Source organism: Ochotona princeps, chromosome 5, assembly GCF_030435755.1.
Source record: "Ochotona princeps isolate mOchPri1 chromosome 5, mOchPri1.hap1, whole genome shotgun sequence".
NCBI lineage: Eukaryota > Metazoa > Chordata > Mammalia > Lagomorpha > Ochotonidae > Ochotona > Ochotona princeps.
The window spans coordinates 68,716,691-68,739,701 of record NC_080836.1 but is presented as its reverse complement, the minus strand read 5'-3'; the positions used below and the strand labels follow the sequence as shown (position 1 = coordinate 68,739,701).

Genomic DNA, 23,011 nt, shown 5'->3' with positions numbered 1-23,011 from the left:
CCATTTTGGTTTACTCCCAACAGCTCTCAATGGTTCTGTGACCAGAGAAGCCCTTCAGAGGCATCAACTGTACACACACACACACACACACACACACACACGTCATGGCAAATGAAAGGCTTACTCAGCCAGCCAGTTGAACTCCTCTTTAAACGCTGTTTTGTCTACAACACTTGAGGGATAGCAGTTCTAGATCTATAACAAAGTCAAGCCATTTCTAACAAAAAAAAAAAAAACACTCTTGTTGCAGCATTTGTTCAGCCTAATCTATACATTTTTTGTAAACTACAATCATATTGAACTCAGGTTTCCTCTGAATTGTTCATTCTGTTCATTCTAAACATGGATCACTAAACAAATTATCAGGGTGAACAAAATTTAAAGACTTTGATTAGCCACTTTATCTTAAACACATTATCCTATAAATTATACACACTCAACAAAATAGTCCTAATGAATCAGAACTTTCCTATTCATTAAAGGAAGGTCCCAGTACCACTGAAATATAAAAATGCTTTTCTAGCATTTTTATGTTTCAAATAGTTCAACTTACCATAATATACTTGAAAATATCCCAATTTCATTTCTTTTTTTAAAGTTTCCATAATTCAGATAGTAGTTTTCTTTAATTTACGTCAGACTTCCACCCATTCAAAGTAGAGTAGTTCAATCTTATGTCAGAGATATTTACACTAGTTTTTTCTTCTGGCTTCATTACCCTCTCTCTGCCCTGATTCTTTTAAAGGTCAATCCCTGAATTGGAAAACCTCCATCTTCCCACATTTTTGCTTCTCCTATTCCCTGCAGAGAAATGAAATTAGCAGTGAGAGATGGACATGCCTGATCACCATAGTACATCATGGTTCTAAGTAGCTGCTGCAATGAACTGTGTAACTAGTTACAGTGTCTGAAATGCAGACCAAATATATCTGGCCTTGAAGCTGCCTTCAGCTGAAGGTGAACATCATCTGTCATGACACTCTTTGCTTCCTTGATCTCCTAGAGTCCTGGTTTGCGCTGCAGTTATTGTTACTCTTCGCTGTTGCAGTGTTTAACTTTACCCTTCTTTTCTACTGGATTTGTATTTTAGTAACAGCTTCTTCATATCTCTAATTCATCTTTGCATTTTCCTTAACTGCACTCCATCTCCTACTGAACAGTCTTTTATTTTTACAACTTATTTTTATTAATTTTGAAATGCAGAGTTAGAGAAAGGGAGAGAAAGAGCTCTTCCATCTGCTGGTTGACTCCCCAAGCAACTGCAATGGTCAGAGGACTAGGCCAAACGGAAGCCAGGATCCAGGAGCTTCTTCCGGATATTTCTATATGGGTGAGTACAGGAACTCAAGCATTTGGACAATCCTGTACTTCTTTCTCAGGCACATCAGCATAGAGTGTCTGAGATAGAAAGTCGAGCTGCCAGAATTCAAATCAGCTTCTTTATGGGATACAGTTATTGCAGTGAGCAGCTTAATCCGTTATGCCACAATGTCAGCCCCCTACTGAAGTTTCTTAAAATTAGGCAGTCATTAGTAAGTCTTGTCTGAGTTAAATTAAATCATACAGTCAAACCTTTCATGTTACAGTGGAAGTCCTTTGACTCAAGTCCTTTGCCTCAGTCCACTAAACACTTCAACATACCAGCTTAGCTACGGGCAGTAGTAAGATTCAGTGACCAAGAATGCTGGTTGTTGTGCTGTGTTGTTTCTCAAGTTAAGAATCTGAGACTACACTAATGTTGGGGTGTAGAGAGCAATACCCCCAAAGTCTTGTGCCTTGATGCACTAACAGATTTAATCCCTTCCTCAGAATCCAGGCCCCACCAACCTTCCCTTGTTTCTCTTTCTCCCCACACAGGGTGGAGCCCCCTTATCAACCTGGTCACATCTGCACAAAGAACAGGGCTGCCTTCAGGCGTCTCCTAAGGAAACGCCTCTTACAGACAGGGACGGAAGTTTGTCAACACACCTGGACAGACTTCTGTCACACACAATTGTTCTTTATTTTGGTCCCATAGAGAAGCATTTGTAATCCACGGTCTACTCTGTAGGCTCAATGGACTTTGCCCTAGACCATTCAATGGCCTCCATACCATTATGTTCCTCGATAAACCATTTAGTATCCCTACTACCTGTCTTCATTGTTCTTTCTCCCCAAGCCCAACAAAGAGGGTATCTGGGGAGTGGGTAATCATGCCAGTCAGTACTACCTCCCATGCTGCGATTTTCCCTATTTTCCCTCTTTTGCACATTAATACCACGTGTGCCTACCTCTTCTCTTATTTCACCTACTGATTGTCAGTAGATTCTAGCAAACATCTAGAGGATGGAAAGGAAATGTTTCTTTGCCCCACACTAATCGCTCTGCAATAATGTGGTAAGGAATTTATTGAATTATCAAATTATTGCCGCCCAGCAGTGACACTAACGATAAGGCACACTCTTGAGGGTCTGAGAAAAGCCGGAACCACAACCGGACCCCTCACTGCCAAAAGCGGCTGCGTTTAAACCCTTCTCTCCTTTATCCCCTCTCTCCTTTTCTTCCCTCTCTCCACTGCTCTTCTCCGTTCTTGTCCCCGTACGTAGGTCTTACTGCTTCTGTATTGCTTTGTACCCCTCTCTGCTGCTTTTCCTCCCCATACGTCTTAGTTTTTCTACCCGAAGATCTTAACCCCTCTTCCCCTCTCTGCTGCCCCATTCTTCCCGTTCCGTCCATCGTTCTTCTCCCAGTCTTTCTCCTCATCGTCCCCCTCCTTAGCTTTAACCGGCTGCCTTTATACCATTCTTCACCAATCACTTCTCCCTGTGGGTCCACTTGGCACTACCTGATAGGCCAGTAGCAATGACATAATCGCAGCGAGGGCACCAGCCTATCCCTGTGACTTCCTGTTTACCTGCTGGCAAGACCAATTCTGCCTCCTGGCCCTGGGTCAGCCGCCATCTTGCGACGGCCCCTCCCAATCCCAGGAGTGGCTTCGGCACCCCGCTCCCCAAAAATTATATCACTGGAAAAGATAGACCAGTTTTATAAATGAAGAAAGACCTAAAAGCATGAAGTGCCTTTTTAATTATGATTGATTCCATCTTGTTTTTACCCATCAGGTCAAATATAACTGTGTCTATGCAACAATTCAAAACTATTTTTAGAAACAGTCAGGCCCGGCGGCGTGGCCTAGTGGCTAAAGTCCTCGCCTTGAAAGCCCTGGGATCCCATATGGGCGCCAGTTCTAATCCCGGCAGCTCCACTTCCCATCCAGCTCCCTGTTTGTGGCCTGGGAGAGCAGTCGAGGACGGCCCAAAGCTTTGGGACCCTGCACCCGCATGGGAGGCCCGGAAGAGGTTCCTGGTTCCCGGCATCGGATCGGCGCACACCGGCCCGTTGCAGCTCACTTGGGGAGTGAAACATCGGATGGAAGATCTTCCTCTCTGTCTCTTCTCCTCTCTGTATATCTGGCTTTCCAATAATAATAAAATCTTAAAAAAAAAAAGAAAGAAAGAAAGAAAGAAAGAGTCACCCAAAACAGGGTTTAATAAGGCAGTTGTGCCCAGGAGGAAACTCAGCCCGATCTACCTTTGCACCTGTGCTTTACTGCCTGGATTTCTGGCTCTCTCAATATTTATTTCTTTTCTCAGTTAGAATAAATCCATAACTGCCACTACTACAACAATTTCTTGAAGCCAACAAATGTGAGCCTGAGAGGAGAGGAATTTGGAATCAGACATTTTTCACACTCAGAGATAATTTAAGGGAGATCAAGTACTTTCTAAGTGTAAACCACCAGGCTAATGCTTCTTGCCACCATTATTTACCTACAAAAATATTTTGAGACTGAGACATGTTTAATCACCAAACTATTTTTGATGAAATGCATTTATAGTAGTGAATTCTGTAGAAATATCGCCTTGATTTAATGCTGGATCCTAAATTTTAGCATGAATATGTACAAATTATATTCAGATGATTAACAGGTAATTTATAGAACTGCATTATGTGGCTGTTAATTAACTCAAAAAACAGAGCAGAATGAGAGGAAATGGTTTTATGCTGCTACAATAAGGATTTAAATTATCTATGAAGAAGAACTTCCTGACAAATACCAGACTTGGTTACCAAAATGGTTTTGGAATTTCCTTCTCTAAAGCTTTCAAACTGATGTAAATTCCATTTAAGACAGTGTAAGAAATTTTTGTTGATGTCCTGGATAGTTATTTTTGTTGTTTTTTGTTTTTCATTTTAGGTTGGGAACAGCACTGTATGACTTCTTGATGTCCATTCATTATAATAATAATTCAAGGAACCAATTCATAAGATAGATTCCAAAATTAATCATTTCAAACTAAGACTTGTTAACGAAATAAGCGCTGATGGGATCTCTAGCCTCTCTTTCAGGAGACATTTGAGATTCAAGAAACAGCACAGGGTGTGATAGAGGTGGGAGGTGGAGGGGAGAAAAGCTCCTTCTAGGTGAGGAAGAAAGAACATGCCACCTCAACCAGCCTGTCCTCCAGTTCTGCTAGAAACCTAGACTTCCCTAAGCATCCTTTGGTGACAGAAGAAAAAAAGAAGTTAAGTCCCACCCACTTCCTTCAAGTATTGTTTCTCAAGGCTGTACAATATCTTGAGACATCGTCCATTAAAAGTACTTAATTGTGAGAAAAACACTATTCCTCAATTATTCTCTAAATTTAAAGCTGTTTGCTTAGTTCCTGTTTGCTTTTAGTGCTATGCAGTGAGACAAGCAAAAGCTAAGGGCCATTGTGATTAGAAGGAGTTTCCTGAGACTGAAAAACACAACTTCAGCACCTCATTAGGTATTGCCTTGTATTGTCTTCTAATTGTTTCTTGTGCGTAAACCTCACTTTTCCCAAAAGACACTGAGCTTCTCTAGGACAAAGGCCTTGATCTACACTTTGTCTATACTGTCAAAGGGTCTGCTTCTGTGCTGAGCCCACAGCTTCTTACTTAAATCAGTTGATTAAAAACCCGTAAGCAAGGCTGAAGTAAGCCAGTATATTTTCCCAAGTTTTACTACAAGGTACTCTGTGGAATAAACAAGAAAGGAAAAGCAAAAGTTGTATTGGGTTTGAATTGGGCACACACTAAAAACATCAGCTATTTAATATCAAACCAGGAAGCTAAACCAGATATACAAATACTAATAAAATTTTCCTGTATTTCACACATATGTTGCTCACCAAGCTCCAGACACTGGTCCAACCACATTTTACAAAATCACTTTATTTAATCCTCATAACAACAAAAATAAATAAAATCAATTATTACCCTCATTTTAACATAAGAACCTATGACCTGGAAAACAAAGACTGAAAAGCATGCTGGGATTTGAACCTGGGAATCAGGCTCGAGAGTTCATTCTCTCAACTATGAGGCTACTTCTAAAAATTCACGGAAAAATGAAACTAAATAAAGATAATTTTGGTGCAAAAATACTGAAATCTATATAAATGTGGGGTATCCTATGAGTTCATGGAAAATGTGTAATGAAAAAATTATGCATGCATTACAGAACTTTTTACCAAACTGAACTTATCTCTTAATCTCATTTTTCAAGAAATGTGGACAGTGGGTAGATTCTCTTGTTTTATGTCAATGCTAAAAGTCATTTCTGCTTTATCACTCGTTTTTATAGGATTTCTTCATGTACTGCTTTATTTCACATGACATTCATGGGTTATCCAAAGACTTTGGTTGAAGAGATTATCATCTTATAATAATGTGCTTTTTGCCATTACTATTTCTAGTGAAAGGGAACACAATTCCTCTATTCCTCACTTCCTTTCTCTTGCAAAAGGCAAGAGAAAGTTAGGACGCCCCCAGGCTTATTGCAGACTGCACCTTGCACTTTCTGCCGTTACCACTGCAAGATTGCATGCGGCTTTCACCCCCAGTCAGATGACCTTTCACCTCCACTTTCCTTACTGCCAATTCATTTTCTCTTACAGTACAACTTTGCCAACTACCCTTAGTATTAAGCCCAGAGTTAACCTTTTCTTAAGGTCCATTAAAAGGTAAGCTTAGGAAACAGGAGTATTAAATAAAGAAATTCTGGGAACAAGCCTATCCTGTTGACAATAATTCAGAAAAAAATGTATTTTAATTGCAAACTGCATGTTCCCAGTTATCTATCATTGCATCATAAACCACCCTCAAACTTAGTGACATATAACATGGATGTGTCATTACATTATTTTTCTTTTTGGAATGTGATTAATGTACTTGGACAGTGCTAGAACTGACTACTGCTCAAGAAGCAATGGCAATCTCTGAAAGGCTTTAGAGCTCCAAAATGGGAACCCAGAGAAAAGGCTAAATGGAATAGCCAGCTTAGTCTTCTTTGCTCAAAATCACCACTGAGGAAAAGGACTTTCCTTCCCTTTTTTTTCTGTTCTTTTCTAAAGGTAAGACTAAGTGCCAGGATTACTGCATGAGCCTGCGAAGAAAAAGCCAACCCAGGGGAACACCTGGTTAAGATGTATGCTAAAGGGTTAGCCAAGACTTCAGGTTTATTATGGGTTTTGAATGTGAAGCCACATGGAGTTTCAGCCCAATGCCTTAGCAGGTGGCAGGGTAGGCCTTTTCTTGCAGTGACCTGTGTGTTTACATGATTTATGTCTCCTGAGGTAAAAACAGGCAGCTGGTGGCCAGCTGGGGCTCGAGCGTGCTAATCACCGCTTGTCAGGACCCAAGCCTGGGCGTTGCGGGGCTCCAACAGACACTCATGTTCTCTGTGCACCACCCCGTGTACTGCACCCGGTGTTTGTCCACCTGCCTAGTACTCCCACAAGAGTGGAAGCTTTGGCAGGCAGCAAATACGTGCTGCTCACCACTGTGTCCCCAGTGCCTGGCAGTTACTTTTCATTCAGCAAATGGTAACAAGCGAATGACCCCTCTCCTCTATTTTATTGCACTATCTGTTTTCAACACCCTACTTTCACGTGTCCAAGCACCTCCCTGTCCTCCATTGCATCATCTAAACTCAAAGGTCTTCATAACATTTCCTAACTAGATTTGTTTATTTTTAAGTTTAAAGGCTGATTGTTGAATTGCCCTATTTTCTCTCAACCAGCAATAGGCTGAGAGAAATTTAAACACTGACAATCATTGCTCAAATTACCTCAAATTTTCACTTACCAATAGGGTTTTCTCTGCCTATTTTTACTTACTCTTTATAAACTCCTGTTGCTCTGAGAGTGCATGTCACAATCCATTACTTAGATACATTCTATCTAATACAGGACAGAAGGGGTCCCATTGTATAGTTCCCCCATTGAAGTTTCCAACATAGGAAATTGTACCACAACATGAAAAAACATCATGAATTAATTGACCAATTATAAATTTGTCAAATGATACTCCAATTTTTAAAAAAGGATCTCTATGACAAGAAAGAAAGGAATAGAATGGAAATACTGATTAAAAAAAAAAAAAGAGCCTCCAAGAGTATCTGTAATGGCCTTTTAGAAGAAGAATGAATTCATATTGTGACAGATATTTCCAAACATGCCTACAATGACCTCTCCATGAGCTGAGCTGTTTGTCATATAATGTTGTTGCTTCTCTCATAAAGAGGTGGCATCTACTCCCCATCCCCAGGAATCTAAGCTGTGTCTGACACCTGCTTGCACTGTAAAAGGAGGTAGACATGACAAGGAGAGAATCCAAGAGCCTGCACCTAAATGATTCTGCACTTTTGTGTGTAGGCCATTGAGGCCCCGAAGCACCATGGCAAAGAAGCTTGGTTTCCGTTTTAGAGAGACCAGTGGAAAAGTCCTACAGGTTGCAAACCTGAGGAGAGAGCCCCCCTGGTATTGTAGTATTCACAGCAGAGGACTCAGGCACATGAGGGAGACCAGCTTAGAACCATCATCCCAAGCTACACCATGTGTGTAAACAGCAGGGTTGACCTATTCCAAGTGAGCTGTGCCCAGCCAACCACAAAATCATAAGTAAACAAAATAAATGAGCATTACTTTGTGTGACTGGGTTTTAGGCCAGTGTGTTACCCAACAAGATATAACTATTATGTTGTGTTAATAAAACTTAATTTTAATAATAAGCAAGCCCATATGCCAATCTTTCTTCTTGTTTAACAAGAAGTCCCTCTCCTTGCCTCACTTCATACCCCATCACTTCAATATCTTTACTAGACTAGTTCATTATAAATATCCAAAAATGCAATGTAAAATCAATGCAAATCAATGCATAATCTGTGATATAATCAGTGATTACAATGTGAAATCGTGAGTCTTGCAAAATGTGTAGAAAACCGTGAGGCTGATGAAGGTAACGTTAGAGAAGCCCTTGAATTGTGGGCTTTTCTGACAAATTAAAATCTGCAACTGGAACAGTGAGCATGTGAGGAAGAAACAATCCACTTGGATGCCACCACAAGAAGTGCTTCAAAAGGAAATAATCTGAATGTCAAAATTTAAGAGAGGCTCTTGGAACACTGATGAAACTTTCAAATGTTTCTGAAATAATGACACTTTTTGTAATTTGTCCATAGAAGTCAAATGTAAAAGGATATTGTATCATCATGATACCACATAATTTTGTTAGAAAATTATGCTTCTGAAAATCAACACTTGAAGGCCCAGCACAATAGCCTAGTGGTTAAAGTCCTCACCTTGCTTGCCCTAGGATCCCATGTGGGAGCCAGTTCTAATCCTGGCTGTCCTACTTCCCATCCAGCTCACTGCTTGTGGCCTGGGAAAGCAGTTGAGGACGGCCCAAAGCCTTGGGACCCTGCACCCATGTGGAAGACCTGAAAGAGGTTCCTAGCTTCTGGCTTCAGATTGGCACAGCTCCAGCCATTTTGGTGCTTGGATAGTGAATCATGAATGGAAGATTTTCCTCTCTCTCTTCCTCTATGTATATCTGACTTTCCAATAAAAATTTCTTTAAAAATATCAATACTTGATTCATCCCTTGCCCTAACATTTAACACATTGTTGACCAACTAAATATTGTTGAATACAAGGCAAATAATTTGAATAACTTTCATTTTATTTTTCTTTGGTTCCTATTTTTAAATCATTCAGTTGGTGTGGGTTTGGCTGGCACCAATTACGTGCAAGAATTGGAGATTTGTGTAAATGTTTTCCACTCATTCCTAACTAGCAGGTGTATCCATTAAATAGGGGTCTCGACTTAAGTTTGCTGGAATCCTTAGAACTCTATAGGCAATGAGGCTAGGGATTCCATCACTATGACAACCCAGGTCCTGCTGACTGGGTGACACTGAGGGCCCAATAGGAGCTGGCATTCTTCTTAAAACTATTCATAGAAGTCCTATAACAAACTTACTCCTAAAAGCACTTTCAAAGGCTGGATGCACTTAAAACAAGTCAAGCATGTAAAGTTCTTTTAGGAAATAAGCTTCGCGTCCCAGGGGCTCAGCGGAGGAAGGCCTGGTTTGAGAGCAGGTGTGCCAGATCACCGAGCAGGAATGTGGAAATGTCAGACATTAGAGCCGCTTCAGAAACACCGACTTGGCCTGCCCCACAGTCACACTTGTGACCATGCAGCAATCAGTGGCCTTGTAGAGATGAGCCACGCAGAAAATGCCTCAGCACAAATTTGAAATCAGTTATAAACAGTTCCGGATAGTAGGTTTTGTAGAAACATCACAATATTTTGTTGTTTTTCTTTCAATCTCACTTATCAAAAAAAAAAAAAAATTCTTGGGGCCAACGTGTTGGCTCAACTGGCTAATCTTCAACCTCCAAGCGCAGGCATCCTATATGGGTGCCAGTTTGTGTCCCAGCTGCTCTACTTCCCATCCAGCTCCCTACCTGTGGCCTGGGAACGCGGCAGCGGATGGCCCAAAGCCTTGAGACCCTGCACCCACAAGGGAGACCCAGAAGACGCACCTGGCTTCAGATTCTCTCAGTTTTAGCTGCTGCTGCAGCCACTTGGAGAGTGAGCCAGCAGACAGATCTTTCTGTCTCTCTGTAAATCTGCCTTGCCAGTGCAAATGAATAAATCTTTTTTAAAAATCTCTAACATTTGTTTTAAAATCAGTGATGTAAAAATGTGTCTGTATGGCCAGGTAAGAGTCTGCAACAGCAACAACCCTGAAGCTCAGCCTTTTAAAACTGGTTTTACATCTTCAATTGGGGGAATAATAAGAACTGGGCTGTTTACCTTGTCATTAGCAGGAATGTTTCCATTCCCCTGCCAATGAGAAAGGAACAATACAAACCGGGCTGCAAGTACTCTTTAGCCCCTACCCCTCCCTTAGGAGTCCCGGTGCTCTGCAAGGCATCAGTCAGTTCTAGGGCAAATGCAAACAATACTTTCCGTTACAATAATTTGTATCCAGGAAAAAAAAACAGGCACTCTGTTCCGTCTGTAGCATAGCAGCAGAGAAAAGTTTACTGGCTTTAGCCAATTGGAAGCTGGGGAGCCGCTCCAAGTTAGCATGTTTTTCTCCGCCTCTAGATGAAGTCATGATTAAAATATGGTATTGAACTTGTTTTAAAAAGGGAAGGAGTGTAAGCAAGATAAAGCTAAAGCTGCAGCGAAGAGCCCTGTGTCAGTTAGGAAGTGTGGACATGCCTGAGCCCTGAGTAGATCTCACTGCTAACCTTCACCCCCCACTGGGTGGAGTAGGGCTTTTAAGAGCAGCTGGAATGTAGTTTCCCTGATCAGCTTAGCCAGTTGTTGCCTGTCTGAACCTCTGCCAGCCCTGGAGAGCGGTGTTTTGAGCTCACACCAGCCAGCCTACTTCTGCGCCCTCACTGCTGCCCGCACGGTTGCCTGAGCAAGACGCTCTCCCAGCGGGAAAGAAGTTTCCCCTTGTCCAGTCATGGGAGAGGACGCTGCTCAAGCCGAAAAGTTCCAGCACCCAGGCTCTGAAATGCGACAGGAGAAGGCAGCAAGCCCCAGCCCCATACCCTCCTCCACGCCGAGCCCCAGCCTGAACTTAGGGAGCACGGAGGAGGCCATCCGGGACAGCTCGCAGGTGAATGCGGTCACGGTGCTCACGCTTCTGGACAAGCTGGTGAACATGCTGGACGCCGTGCAAGACAATCAGCACAAGATGGAGCAGCGCCAGATCAGCCTGGAGGGCTCTGTGAAGGGCATCCAGAACGACCTCAACAAGCTCTCCAAGTACCAGGCCTCCACCAGCAACACCGTGAGCAAGCTGCTGGAGAAATCCCGCAAGGTCAGCGCCCACACGCGCGCTGTCAAGGAGCGCATGGATAGGCAGTGCGCACAGGTGAAGCGGCTGGAGAACAACCACGCCCAGCTCCTCAGACGCAACCACTTCAAGGTGCTCATCTTCCAGGTCAGTGCTTCTAGGCCTTCCTACACGTGGGCTGCGGCTCTGGAACATGCATGAGTCCAGCGCTCCCCACTCTCACAACCCTTCATACATCTGTCCTGCCTGCCGGGGATCACACACGCCAGGCATTGTCCCTTGTCTGCCTGCAGAAAGCAATATGAAATGCATACACAGGGGTTGGAATTTCCCGGGTCACTGCAGCCTACACCCAGGCAGATGTCAGCAAAGGCCGTAGACAGTGAGCACCTGGACGCACTCAAATGGTTTGGGAAGATACGCAGATGCAAAAACCCGCCCTAGTCAAATATACTTGTTCCTTTGCATTAGGAACTTGGAGCTCTGAGCTGCAGCTGTTAGCTGGGCAGGGAAAATTAATTCAGTGGCTGTTTATTAACTCTTTGTGGGAATGAGGTAATCACGTGAGTTTTGTTGGGACTTTTGTTGTTGTTGTTTCTTTAACCAAAACGTATAGTGGGTTAAATTAGCCCTTATCAATGCTTTGAAGACTAACCAAATGGAGGATTGATTCTGTTAGGGATAGATTTGCTTCATTCTTTTAAGATTTTTAAAATGTTTTGATAAAGCAATCTTGTTGAATTCTTCTCTAGCAAATGATGCACTGAAAATACAAAGCATACCTCCTTCTGAGCACACTAGATAAGCCTCTCCTTGCTCAGAGAAACCACAACTTCCAAGAAAAGTAGAGGGGGTGTTATCACTTGTCCTCACAAAGGCTATTCTTGAGTGCTCTCTCTGTCAATTTGTACCCTTAGGATGAAAAGATCACTTAACTTTTTAATGTATCAATGATGCAATTAATGTGGCAAGAGGCTATTTGGGGACAGGGAGATTGCGTGGGACTGTGATTCCGCCAAGTGGTGGGCATTTGTGAATCTGAGAGTAGCCCCTGCTAATGCTGGAACCCCTTCTGCCCAGTGGAACCCAGCCAGCACCAAGCCCAGGAAGTGCTTTCCTTCCCTGCCCCAGGACTGTCTCCTTGTGGCCATGTGAATAAGAGAGGATTTGAAAGCCATGGAGGGGAGAGGCTATAACCAACAGCTTGATTGTAAGGGGCACACAGGGAGAGCCTTCATTCCCCAAGAGAGATTTAGAAATCAGAATTGAAACCGAGGGAGCCTTCTTTTTCTGAATGCATCTGCTCTGCCAAGTTAGAACTGAAGCCTTCCAACCCACCCCATAAAAGGAAAGACTCATCTCCATGCTTTTTTGTCCTCATCACGCTGCACTTGAATGTGGTAAAGGTTTAGGCAGTGATGTCGTCCTGTACCTTGCAGGCCTTTGCAGCTGGCAAACTTCTCAGCTTTTCATGCAAATGCAACAGCTTTTGATGCAGCAGATGAACTGAAAAGAGATACAATAACCAGGCCTTTCTTAAGCCATATGAGATCCTTACTTTATTAGCTGAAAAGATATTAGAAATCTCAGCTCTCCAGGCACTTCTAAATTAAATAATGATCTCCAAACAAAAGCAAACACAGACCCGTCTAAATCTGAAACACCAAAGGAAATTTCCCTCCTCCCAGGATGAATCACGGAGATTATCTCTCATCTCATCCCACAGTTAAGGAAGGGGAAAAAAAATCTAGTAAAGGGAAATCACAATTTGTCAAGGTTGTTTTTTGTTTTGTTTGCCGTGGATGTTCTGTAGATGTTGGGGGAGGGATGGGAGAGAGATGTAACTAGAAACTGAACAGAATTGTAAATCTGACATTTTAAGAAAAACAACTGTTGGAGAACCTGAAGGCTCGTGCTGTTGCTGAGGGCCTGACTTACTCTCCTGTTTTGTCACACTGAATTGACAGGTGTGAAATTGCAGCCAGAATGGTAGGAATGCACCATATAGTGAGTGCACATTGGAACAAGGGTGTTCAAGAGCAAAATAGGAGCTGAAAGAATCCCAAGAAGTGGAGTCAGACTCCTTAGCCAGCAGCCCTGCACGAACTCCCCAGGGGCATTTTAAAAGACAGGAACTGGACCTTTCTTAAGCCAAACAAGATCATTAATTTTAACTTGCAAGATATCAGAAATTTCAGCTCTCAAGGCACTGCAAGATGACTATTTGAAAAAAAAAAAAAAAACAATGCAAGAGTAGCCCTCAGTAGAAAAGTTGCTCTTTTTCTTGTTCCCTCTTAAAATGAGGGTTCAATGGGGTGACAATGTGTCCATGTGTAAAGCAGTAGTTTGGATTAGAGCGCGACCCAATACAGTGGTTGAGAAAATACATTTTGGAGTCAGAGACACAGGTTCAAAGGTCAGTTTTATGATTTACCAAATATGTGATCTAAAACACATCCTGCAGCCACTCCAAGTCTTCCTCATCTGTGCACTGAGACTATTAATAAGAGCAAATAAGTTATGAGCACCCAATAAACCCTGAATTCATTTCCAGGTTTCTTCTCACATACCAACCCTTTACAGACAAGGATGTTGAGATTCCAAGATATTTCTATCATATCTGAAGTTTAGTAACTAAGTGGTGAAGTTGGAATTCAAACATGATGGCTTCAGGGAGTGAACCAGGACTTAAATGATGTGTGTGTGTGTGTGTGTGTGTGTGTGTGTGTGTGTGATTCTATAATTTTGCCTTTCAAATAAATAAATATCAAAATGAAAGAAAAATATGACTCTTGCACAAAAACTGACCACACCCTACCTTGAATCTCAAAACAGCTATTGGCTTTTTCAGTTGGAACTTACCAAAAACACTGCTACAACACACTATACGTTGTGTAACCAACACTACATGTAGATCAGTGTTAGGTCAAATCTTCATGAAAACAAAGGACTGAGTCAGAAAGGTCAACTTGATGCAGTTTTCTAGTTGCAGCACAATTTGCACAGTGTATATAGAACAGAACGATTTCCTAGATGAAAAGAATATAGAGGACAGATAATGAACCAGATCGTACTTTACATCTGTTACTAACTTGCCACTTTTAATCCTATGCTAGGCTTTCCCTTATTAATTGGTTTTCTTGTTTAAGACCTCACTGCTCCCCCCAAAATGGAAATAATGACAGAATCAGAAAAGAAGGATCTGTCTTCTGACTTGAGTGTAGTTAGTAACGCTGAGAAGTTTAAATATGTAGTTTTTGAGGCTCTGAATTCTACAGATGTGTTGTTGCTGGTTGGTTGATTGGCTTACTGGACACTCACTCATTTCCATTTTTTAATTCTATCCTTTGTCCTTAACTTGTCCAACTTAAAACATGCTGTCTCCTTATTTGATCCTGTGCTGAACTTTACAAAATTGTTTTAGCTCTCAAGCATCTGATTCCACGACAGTCATTTCAAATTATAAGCAGTAGTGTCTGAATGTGAAGACGTTCATCTCTCCTTGAAAAATACAATAAGTTTCAAGACCTTAGTTAAACTGAGATTTTCCTTTTAAAATGCTTTGCTCACAATTTAAAATTAGTAATTGAACTCAGAATACTGTGACATGAGTTAGCATAGTGGAAGAGGACTCGTAGGCATGTCTGATCAGAAAGTAGATGCTTAGGACACTGAGATGAAGGCTTGGCTTGTATGTGTGGCTCCCTGTTACTAAAACCAGAATCCATACAGAAGTTTGTGTGTATACCCTTCAGAGCAAATCCCCTCTATTGATGTAAGACGATAGAATCCCACCAGTGACTGGCCCTGGCCCGTGTACTGCTTCTTGTGACTCTAGTGGTGATCCTTTACAAGCAGGTTTTTTTTTTTTAAGATTTTATCTACTTTTTTTTTAAAGATTTACTTATTTTTATTGGAAAGTCAGATATACAGAGAATAGGAGAGACAGAGAGAAAAATCTTTCATGCACTGATTCACTCCCCAAGCGACCACCACGAACGAAGCTAAGCCCATTTGAAACCAGGAGTCTGGAGACTCTTCCAGGTCTCCCATGCAGGTGCAGGATCCCAAGACCTTTGGGCCATTCTCAACTGCTTTCCCAGGTACAAGTAGGGAACTGGTTGGGAAGCGGGGCCACCGGGGTGGAACAGGTACCCATATAGGATCCTGGTGCATACAAGGCGAGGACTTAAACTGCTAGGCTAACTGTACCAGGCCACACAAGCAGTTTTTGGGGAAAATGATTACAAATCCAGGGAACAAAATGAGAGTACTCATTGACAGCTTACAATTTCAGCAACATAAAATTAATGAAACTTGGTGAAAAAAAGAGGGAGGTTTAGGTAGTTGCAGCAGATACATTTCTGGAGAATTGAGCCTATCAATGTGCTCAATATATGCATCATTTAGATTGCTTCAGTGAGATCAGAATTTTAGAAAAGTGCTAAAAATGTAACATCTTCAGACTATTTTAAAATCAGTTTGTTTAAAAACTGTACTTTGTCCAAAGCAACTGCTGTAAAAACTGTTAAATTGGAACAGACTTGAAAGCAATGGAGGTGTGGATAAGGAAGGGCATCTTCATACGGCAACCCACCATGTTTCTACCAGACTGATCAACGGTTCCCCAACAGAATATTGGTTTTGATGTGTCACTCATCCAGTACCCTTTCAGTTTACCAAACAAAGAAAATATTGGTTGGTATTATTGTTTACATTCATTGAATGTCAGTCCTGCCCCAGGCACTTTAAATGAATATCTGATTATTATTACTTCTTTTAAAAATATTACAATATTTTATATGGTTAAAAAATGTAGACTCTGTCACATGTAGACCTTTCAAGTAAATTTTTTCCTCCTATTGTTTTCTTACATGTGTCTGTTTAAATTGAAAGAATAGGACATAGTCTGTGCAATTTGAGTCCCCTACATTGCCCTTTTGTTGTTGAAGAGAGAAAGTCTCCCATGTAGATATCAGGGACCAAACTACTAGAACCATCACTACTGCATCATAACGCCCACATTAGCAGGAAACTAGAATCCCTCGCTGGAGCTGAGAACCAAACCCGGCACTCTAACGTCAAATATAGGCAATTTAATTGCTCATTCAAACCACTCCCAGAGATCAAGCACAAAGCTTTGATTCTTGCGTTACAAAGACACATTTGATAGAGTACACTATGGAATAGCTTCTGAAATTTGGTAATTCTTTTTCCTCGGATTGAGCTTAATATCACACAAATCAAATATTTTAGAGCTGGTAAGCAAATCAATCATTATTTAGTTTCATTTCCTTTTGTATCAAAGAAATTGTGATCCTGAGAAACAAAATGACTAGGAAATTTTTATCTTAATAATAACAGAAATTATAGAATTAAATTGTGAAATAAGTTAAACAAACGCTATTGTCCCACTGTGATAAAGTTCAAGCATTCTGGGTTTTCTACATAAGCTTTTAAATAATTCAGTAGGATAGTTGGCTTTATTTTGTTTTGTGTCTTTTGTATGTAACAAAGAACACCTAACCAGTGTGATCTTAAAAAAGAATTGAACCCTTGATAACAGTGAAAAATAATGAAACTTTTAAATCCTGCAGAATGTGAAAGACCACTCAGGGATTATAACGAATGCATCTTATTCTTATGACTTGCTGACTCCACCAACAGCTGCCTTAGGGGTGCAGTTCTAATCAATGGCTTTATCCACTTGGCAATCTATACCTCAGAAGCACACATTGGAGAACACCATCAAGGTGTCAGGGGGCCTATCAGTCAGAATGCCAGGTGGGCATAGCCCCATTTTCATAAGTCATACTTGGAGATTATTGGATGAAACATTCCTCAGATGCAAAGGTATGATTTCTCTAGTTCTTTGGGATGCCACCACATCCCTAGGGAATGGGACATCCTTGGTTATTGTCTCTGAACAACAGGAATGATGAATTAGTGACAGAAAAGCAAACTCCTGGCTTTCCTTCTGTACTCAGGCTTTTAAATGACATACCACAGATTTAGATTTCCTTTCTAATGCTAGTCATGAAGCCTTTTTTTTTCCTTTAAAAGGAACAGATCTATAAATGCCCAGAAAAGATCTGCCTCTGAGAGGGACCATCAGCACCTTGGCAGTTGTCTGCCTGCTGGTATTTACATGCACACCCGGGACGATGACTGCTCAGGAATCCGTGCATTGCAACCAAGCTGGAGTGCAAGGAAAAGGCTACTTCTCAAGAGTTCTTTCCACTCCTGTTCTCTTTTATGCGACAAGCACATATATTTGTGATGTGCTAATTAATTCTACCCTTCTCTGAAGAATTCCTAAGGGTCCCTGTGAAAGGTCAGGCGGAGAGCACCTGCATCAGTGGTAGCGGAGGACCTTTTTGCAAACAAAGGGCAAATAAGCAGCTACTCCTGGGAGCCTCTGCTGAGTAGAATTGCCCAAGGAAGGAAAGAAAGCCATTAGAGATTGTTTGTGCTTGTTTATGACCCCTAGGTAGACAAATGGGGAACCAGCAAACTTAAGCAGGGACAAGGTTGAGAATGTATACTTGATCCTTCCCCTTGAATTGGCCATCTGTAAGAAGAAGCAGATTAAAAGCATTGCAACATGGGACTAAAGATGACAGTGCCACCTCATTTGTTGGCATGAGAAATACCAAATATTTATAAGAAGGGTGAGAGAGAGAGAGAGAGAGAGAGAACGCGCGTGCTGAGTTCAAGGACAGGCTTACAGATGAGACTGGGTACCACGTGAGAGAGGGCAGTTACAAAACATTAATTATCAGAACCACATTGCATTTCTACCACTTTGTTTATGACCTCATAATCAAAGATCACACTTTATTTCTTTTCTAAAGAATAGTGATTTTCCCAGAGCATCATTGTTGTCTCTGTTCCTAAGCCACCATGATCAAAGGGACAGACTTACTTGTGCTTGGACAGTCATCAATTCCTACATGGCGAGAAAAGGCTTGCCATCAGAGCGGCCATGAGAAGCCGCAAAACAGACACTGTCCAGTGGACAGAACATAAAATATTGCTTGAGTAATTAAAATGATGACAGAAGCACAGCAGTTAGCCAGAAACACATATCTTACTTGTTTCCAGTGGCAAACAGACACAGCCAGCTCATTCTGGATTATCTTCGTCCCCACTGGGTTTATTTTCATAGTTGGCATTAAAGAGTGCTCATATAAATGTCCCTGGCATTTTAACAAAAGAGTTCAATTGGGTTTCCCATTTTCCCTCAACACTCCTCTCCCCAGTACTCGCAGTGTGCATCTACTACAGATCATTTCTGATTTACCTTCTAATACACTTTCTGCAAACCAATCCTCAAAGGATACGTGATAAGAGAGACAAAAGAGTGTCAGAAGCAATGGTAGCTGTGCCTTTGTAATAACAAACTTTACGCTGAAGTTTGATTCTTTTAGGGGTAACATGCTTAGCTTTTGTTGGAGTGGAAGAAAGAGAACTCACTACCTTTTAATTATCCTGGGAGATCAGACTAGACAAAATGCACCTCTTCCTTGGTAACCAGGGCTTAGTTTTACAGTCTCTTGATTGAACATCTGTTTTCCCCACTTCAGATTCTTAATAGCATTTCACAAAACTTTGGGTTTCTTCCTTTTCACCTAGCAAGTCCTGTCAAACCTTCCCAATCCTCCTGCCAAGGCCCCAACATTATTTTGCTTTGGACTAAGCCACAGAGGCCTGGCTGTTTCTGCAAGGCTACTATTTTCAGTGGTGCTCAACTCCTGGGAATTAAGTCCTTCCTCAGAAACCGACACCCCCATCCTCCTTAAGCCTTGTGGTCTCGTGATTTTCCAGGAGCAATAGCTGTCAGGCAACTCCCAGACACAGCCGAGCTCATTCCCCTGTGGTCCTCACGCATGCCCTAAGAAGGGGCTGTCCCAGCTCTAGCCACTCCCGCAGAGGCTGTCTGAAATCTGCCTCACCTGGTCTGTGCTCTATGCAGGAACTTACTGAGTGCTAGGAGCTGGGAGCTGGGAGCTGGTGGTAAACAGAAGACCCACCCTCGTGGGGAGTTCATTCCAGTGCCACAGAAGCAGCCTCAGCTTGAAGCATGAGAAAGCTGCTCAGGGCAAGCACCCTCATTGTAAGTGACTTATAGCAATCCTATAGGCCTCTCAGTGTTATGCTCGGTCTTTTAGATCCAACACCAGACATTTTCTGTGACATTCAAAATCAGAGGATATGGAGAGAGATTTGGGAACAGGGAATGTGCTATCTTCATTCTAACAAGGATTGCATTTAGCCAGACTTTCTGCTTTTTACCTCTCCCCAAGTTTTATTCCTTATTTCTAACCTAGTAAAGGAGACAAAGGGCTGTACCCTTTCAAAAAATACCATACTTGACACCATTTAATGGTTAATAAAGAGGATAAAATTTAATCTTCATAACAACAAGTTAACAATTTAGTCACATTTGGGCCAGGCACAGTAGCCTAGTAGCTAACGTCCTTGCCTTGAACGTGCTGGAATCCCATATGGTCACCGGTTCTAATCCCGGCAGCACCACTTCCTATCCAGCTCCCTGCTTGTGGCCTGGGAAAGCAATCAAGGACAGCCCAAAGCCTTGGGACCCTCCACCTATGTGAAAGACGTGGAAGAAACTCCGGGCTCCTGGCTTTGGATCAGCTCAGCTTTGGCTGTTGCAGCCACTTGGGAAGTGAATCAAGGGATGGAAGATCTTCCTCTCTCTGTATATCTGACTTTCCAATAAAAATAAATCAATCTTTTAAAAAAAAATTTAGTCACATTCTTAGAGTATATCTTCTATTACAACTGATTTTATTGACTTTTTCATTCATTCAAAATTGTAAAAAGCAAGCAAATAAACCAAAAACAAGGACGGATATCCTTGCCATTAGTATAACCTTGACATGAATCTTAGAACCTAGGCTTTTAAATCCACCTAGTTAGTTTTTAAGCTTGCTGGGCAACCCAAGAAATATGCAACCTCACAGCTAGCAGCAGCCAAGTAGTGGGGCGCTCTGGAGCCTTGGCCCCTCTGGGACACCGGCAGAGCCCTGGTGGCCCTGGGCATGCAGCTGGAAGGTGTCTAATCTAGGTCAAATCCTCTTGTCCGTATGTGGAAGAAACTGAAGCCCAATGAGATTAAGTTATTTGCAGAGATCTGCACAGTCATTTAGTAGCACAGCAGAAAGTACAACTCGGGCCTCCTGCCATGTATTCACTCCTCAGACATTTTCTTCACCAAGAATGTGAAGGCAACTTGTTGACTGGCTCGCAATGTCCAGTATTCAAAGACAAGCACAAAAATCAAGTGTTCTCTATCTCGATTCCAATCTCTCAGGTTCTGTTCCCTGGGACGCTGTCAGCGGCTTTCTCTACCTGTGTTCCCACAATCTAGGGGAACAGATGTGCTGGGAAAAGGGTTGCAGGGGAGGGGACAGGAGAAACAGCCTCCTGAAATTCTCACATCACTCTTAGCTGGAAGTTGGAGCCGAAATATTTTTGCCTGAACAAGCTCTATTTAACAATAGAGGCTTGATAAGCTACTCTAAAAATGACCCCAGTATCTCACTGGCCAGTATTCACTCCCGCAAAAAGATATTCTAGCCCACAAACTTCCTGAGTGAGTCCCCAGGAAGACTAGCTCTGCTTCTCTTATTCTAAAATATCATCTGGAAAAAGAGTGAAAGAGGCCAAGGTGAATCCTATCTTTGCTTCTGACATCTGATGTGGGAGGGAAACTGCTCAAAGCTATGCATGGGGTCCACCCTGAAGGACTTTTCAGGCCCTTCTCCCATCCTCATCTCTTATCTTCCTGTGTGGCCTTCAGACTCTTGCACACTAGAATTTTGGCAGGAGTGGAGCCCTCTGACCTCAAAGGAGGGGAGGAGAGAGAGGACCTCTGCATTGAGGGTCTGGTGACTTACTTTAGCTCCTTTATCTGGGCAGCTTCCTGACCTGAGTCACAGCCCACTTCCCCCCTGCCTGTCACTGACACAGCTTTGGCCAGCTGTCCTCACGATACTACCAGTGGTTAGCCCTTAGCCTTATCCAGCCCAAAGGGGATGGCTTGGCCAATTTAGAATTAACTCTTCCTCTTCCCCAACACTGAAGCTGCAAATGTTTTCTTTCTATCACTTCCAGGTTCCCAAAACACAGACACCAGAATTACAACAGTTCAGGACTAGTGAAATATGTTATTAACATGAAACCTATGTCATCCTTCTCTTCAGGAAGAAAATGAGATCCCTGCCAGCGTGTTTGTGAAAGAGCCAGCTGCTGGCCCAGCAGAAGTGAAGGAAGAGGTCGCAGATGAAAACAAGTCCCTGGAGGAAACACTGCACACGGTGGACCTCTCATCCGATGATGAATTGCCCCACGATGAGGAGGCCCTGGAAGAGAGTGCAGAGGAAAAGATGGAAGAAAGTAGGGCAGAGAAAATAAAACGATCCAGCCTCCGGAAAGTAGACAGTCTCAAAAAAGCATTTTCTCGCCAGAACATTGAGAAAAAAATGAACAAGCTGGGGACAAAGATCGTATCTGTAGAGCGAAGAGAGAAGATTAAGAAATCCCTCACTTCAAACCACCAGAAAATATCCTCTGGGAAAATTTCCCCCTTCAGGGTCTCTCCCCTCACCTTTGGCCGAAAGAAAGTCCGAGATGGAGAGAGCCCTGTAGAAAATGAGACTAAGTCAGAAGACATGCCTGGCCCTGACCAGATGCCCAATGACCAAGAGGAAAGCTCATTTGCAGAGGTTCTTTCTGAGGCATCCCTCCCTAGCACCCTGCAGGAAGGGAGCAACCCTGAAGGAGATGCTGAGAAGGTAGCTCTAGGAGGGAGCAATTCAGGAATGGACAGCAACATGGACTTGACCATTATGGAAGATGATGAAGAGGAGTCTGTGACCCTGGACCAGGCCCAGAAGATGCACTATGAGGGTGGCTACTTGCGAACCTCTGAGGATACAGAGTCGGCAGAAGAGAAGCCTGTGCAGGCATCTGTGCTGCAGGTGGATCAGACTGCCTAAAGGCACAGCCCAGGGTTCCAGTCTGTACTCATCATCACGTGGGAAGCCAGAATCCAGAAACTAACTCCTCCACACTTCCAGTGCTGCTCACTGAACACTGTGTTACTGTGCAAGCCATAATTCACCAAATAGTAGCCACATGTAGAAGACCAGAACTTACAACAAAAGCAAATTATATGGGACTCCACTTCTAATTTGCGCTTAGATTTATTTCTGTACATTTTCTCCAAGATTCCAGGAAAAAATGAAGCAACTGAAAGGCACTGACCCCTTTGGCTTAGTCAGAAAAATCAGAGAATACTAAAACACTAGTCATGAAATGCAAGCCCTATTTTTGTCTTTCAGTAAGCATGCTCAATAGTATACTGGTGATGTTTTAAATGTCTACATACTCTGTGAATCCAGTTTTTTATTCTTTAAAGGTGTGTTATATAATATGCATAAATATGGACGCTAAAGGCATACCTCTATGGCTTAATAAGAAAAACATGTTCAAAAGACTGAAGAGAATGTTCAGTTGGTTATTCACTGAAGTGTTGTTTTATTGCAAAACAAAGGAAATATTGTGAATGAGGTGGTCAGCTAATGGTGGATCCTAAGTGGCTGGCAGGGGTCCAGGTACTTGAGCCAACACCTGCCAGCTCCAAGGGTGAGCAATAGAAGGAAGGTGGAAGTGAAAGTGGAGCCAGGACGTAACCACAGGCACTCAGGTGTGGTTGTTGTGAAGTCAGGACAGTTGGAAAACCAACTGGAAAGGCAGGAAATAAGAGAAACAGGGAATGTAGACTGCCAAGGATAAAGAATACAAAGACGCAAAACT

General features: G+C 42.4%; 1 protein-coding gene across 1 annotated transcript; it reads left to right on the top strand.

Moving 5' to 3' along the window:
• The first annotated feature begins 10,517 nt into the window (after positions 1–10,517).
• Positions 10,518–22,691, top strand: CAVIN2 (caveolae associated protein 2). The gene is made up of 2 exons (XM_004576964.3): positions 10,518–11,314; positions 21,397–22,691. Exons 1-2 carry the CDS (start codon positions 10,832–10,834, stop codon positions 22,189–22,191), a joined length of 1,278 nt encoding a protein of 425 aa, XP_004577021.2. The 5' UTR covers positions 10,518–10,831; the 3' UTR covers positions 22,192–22,691.
• Positions 22,692–23,011: the final 320 nt, after the last annotated feature.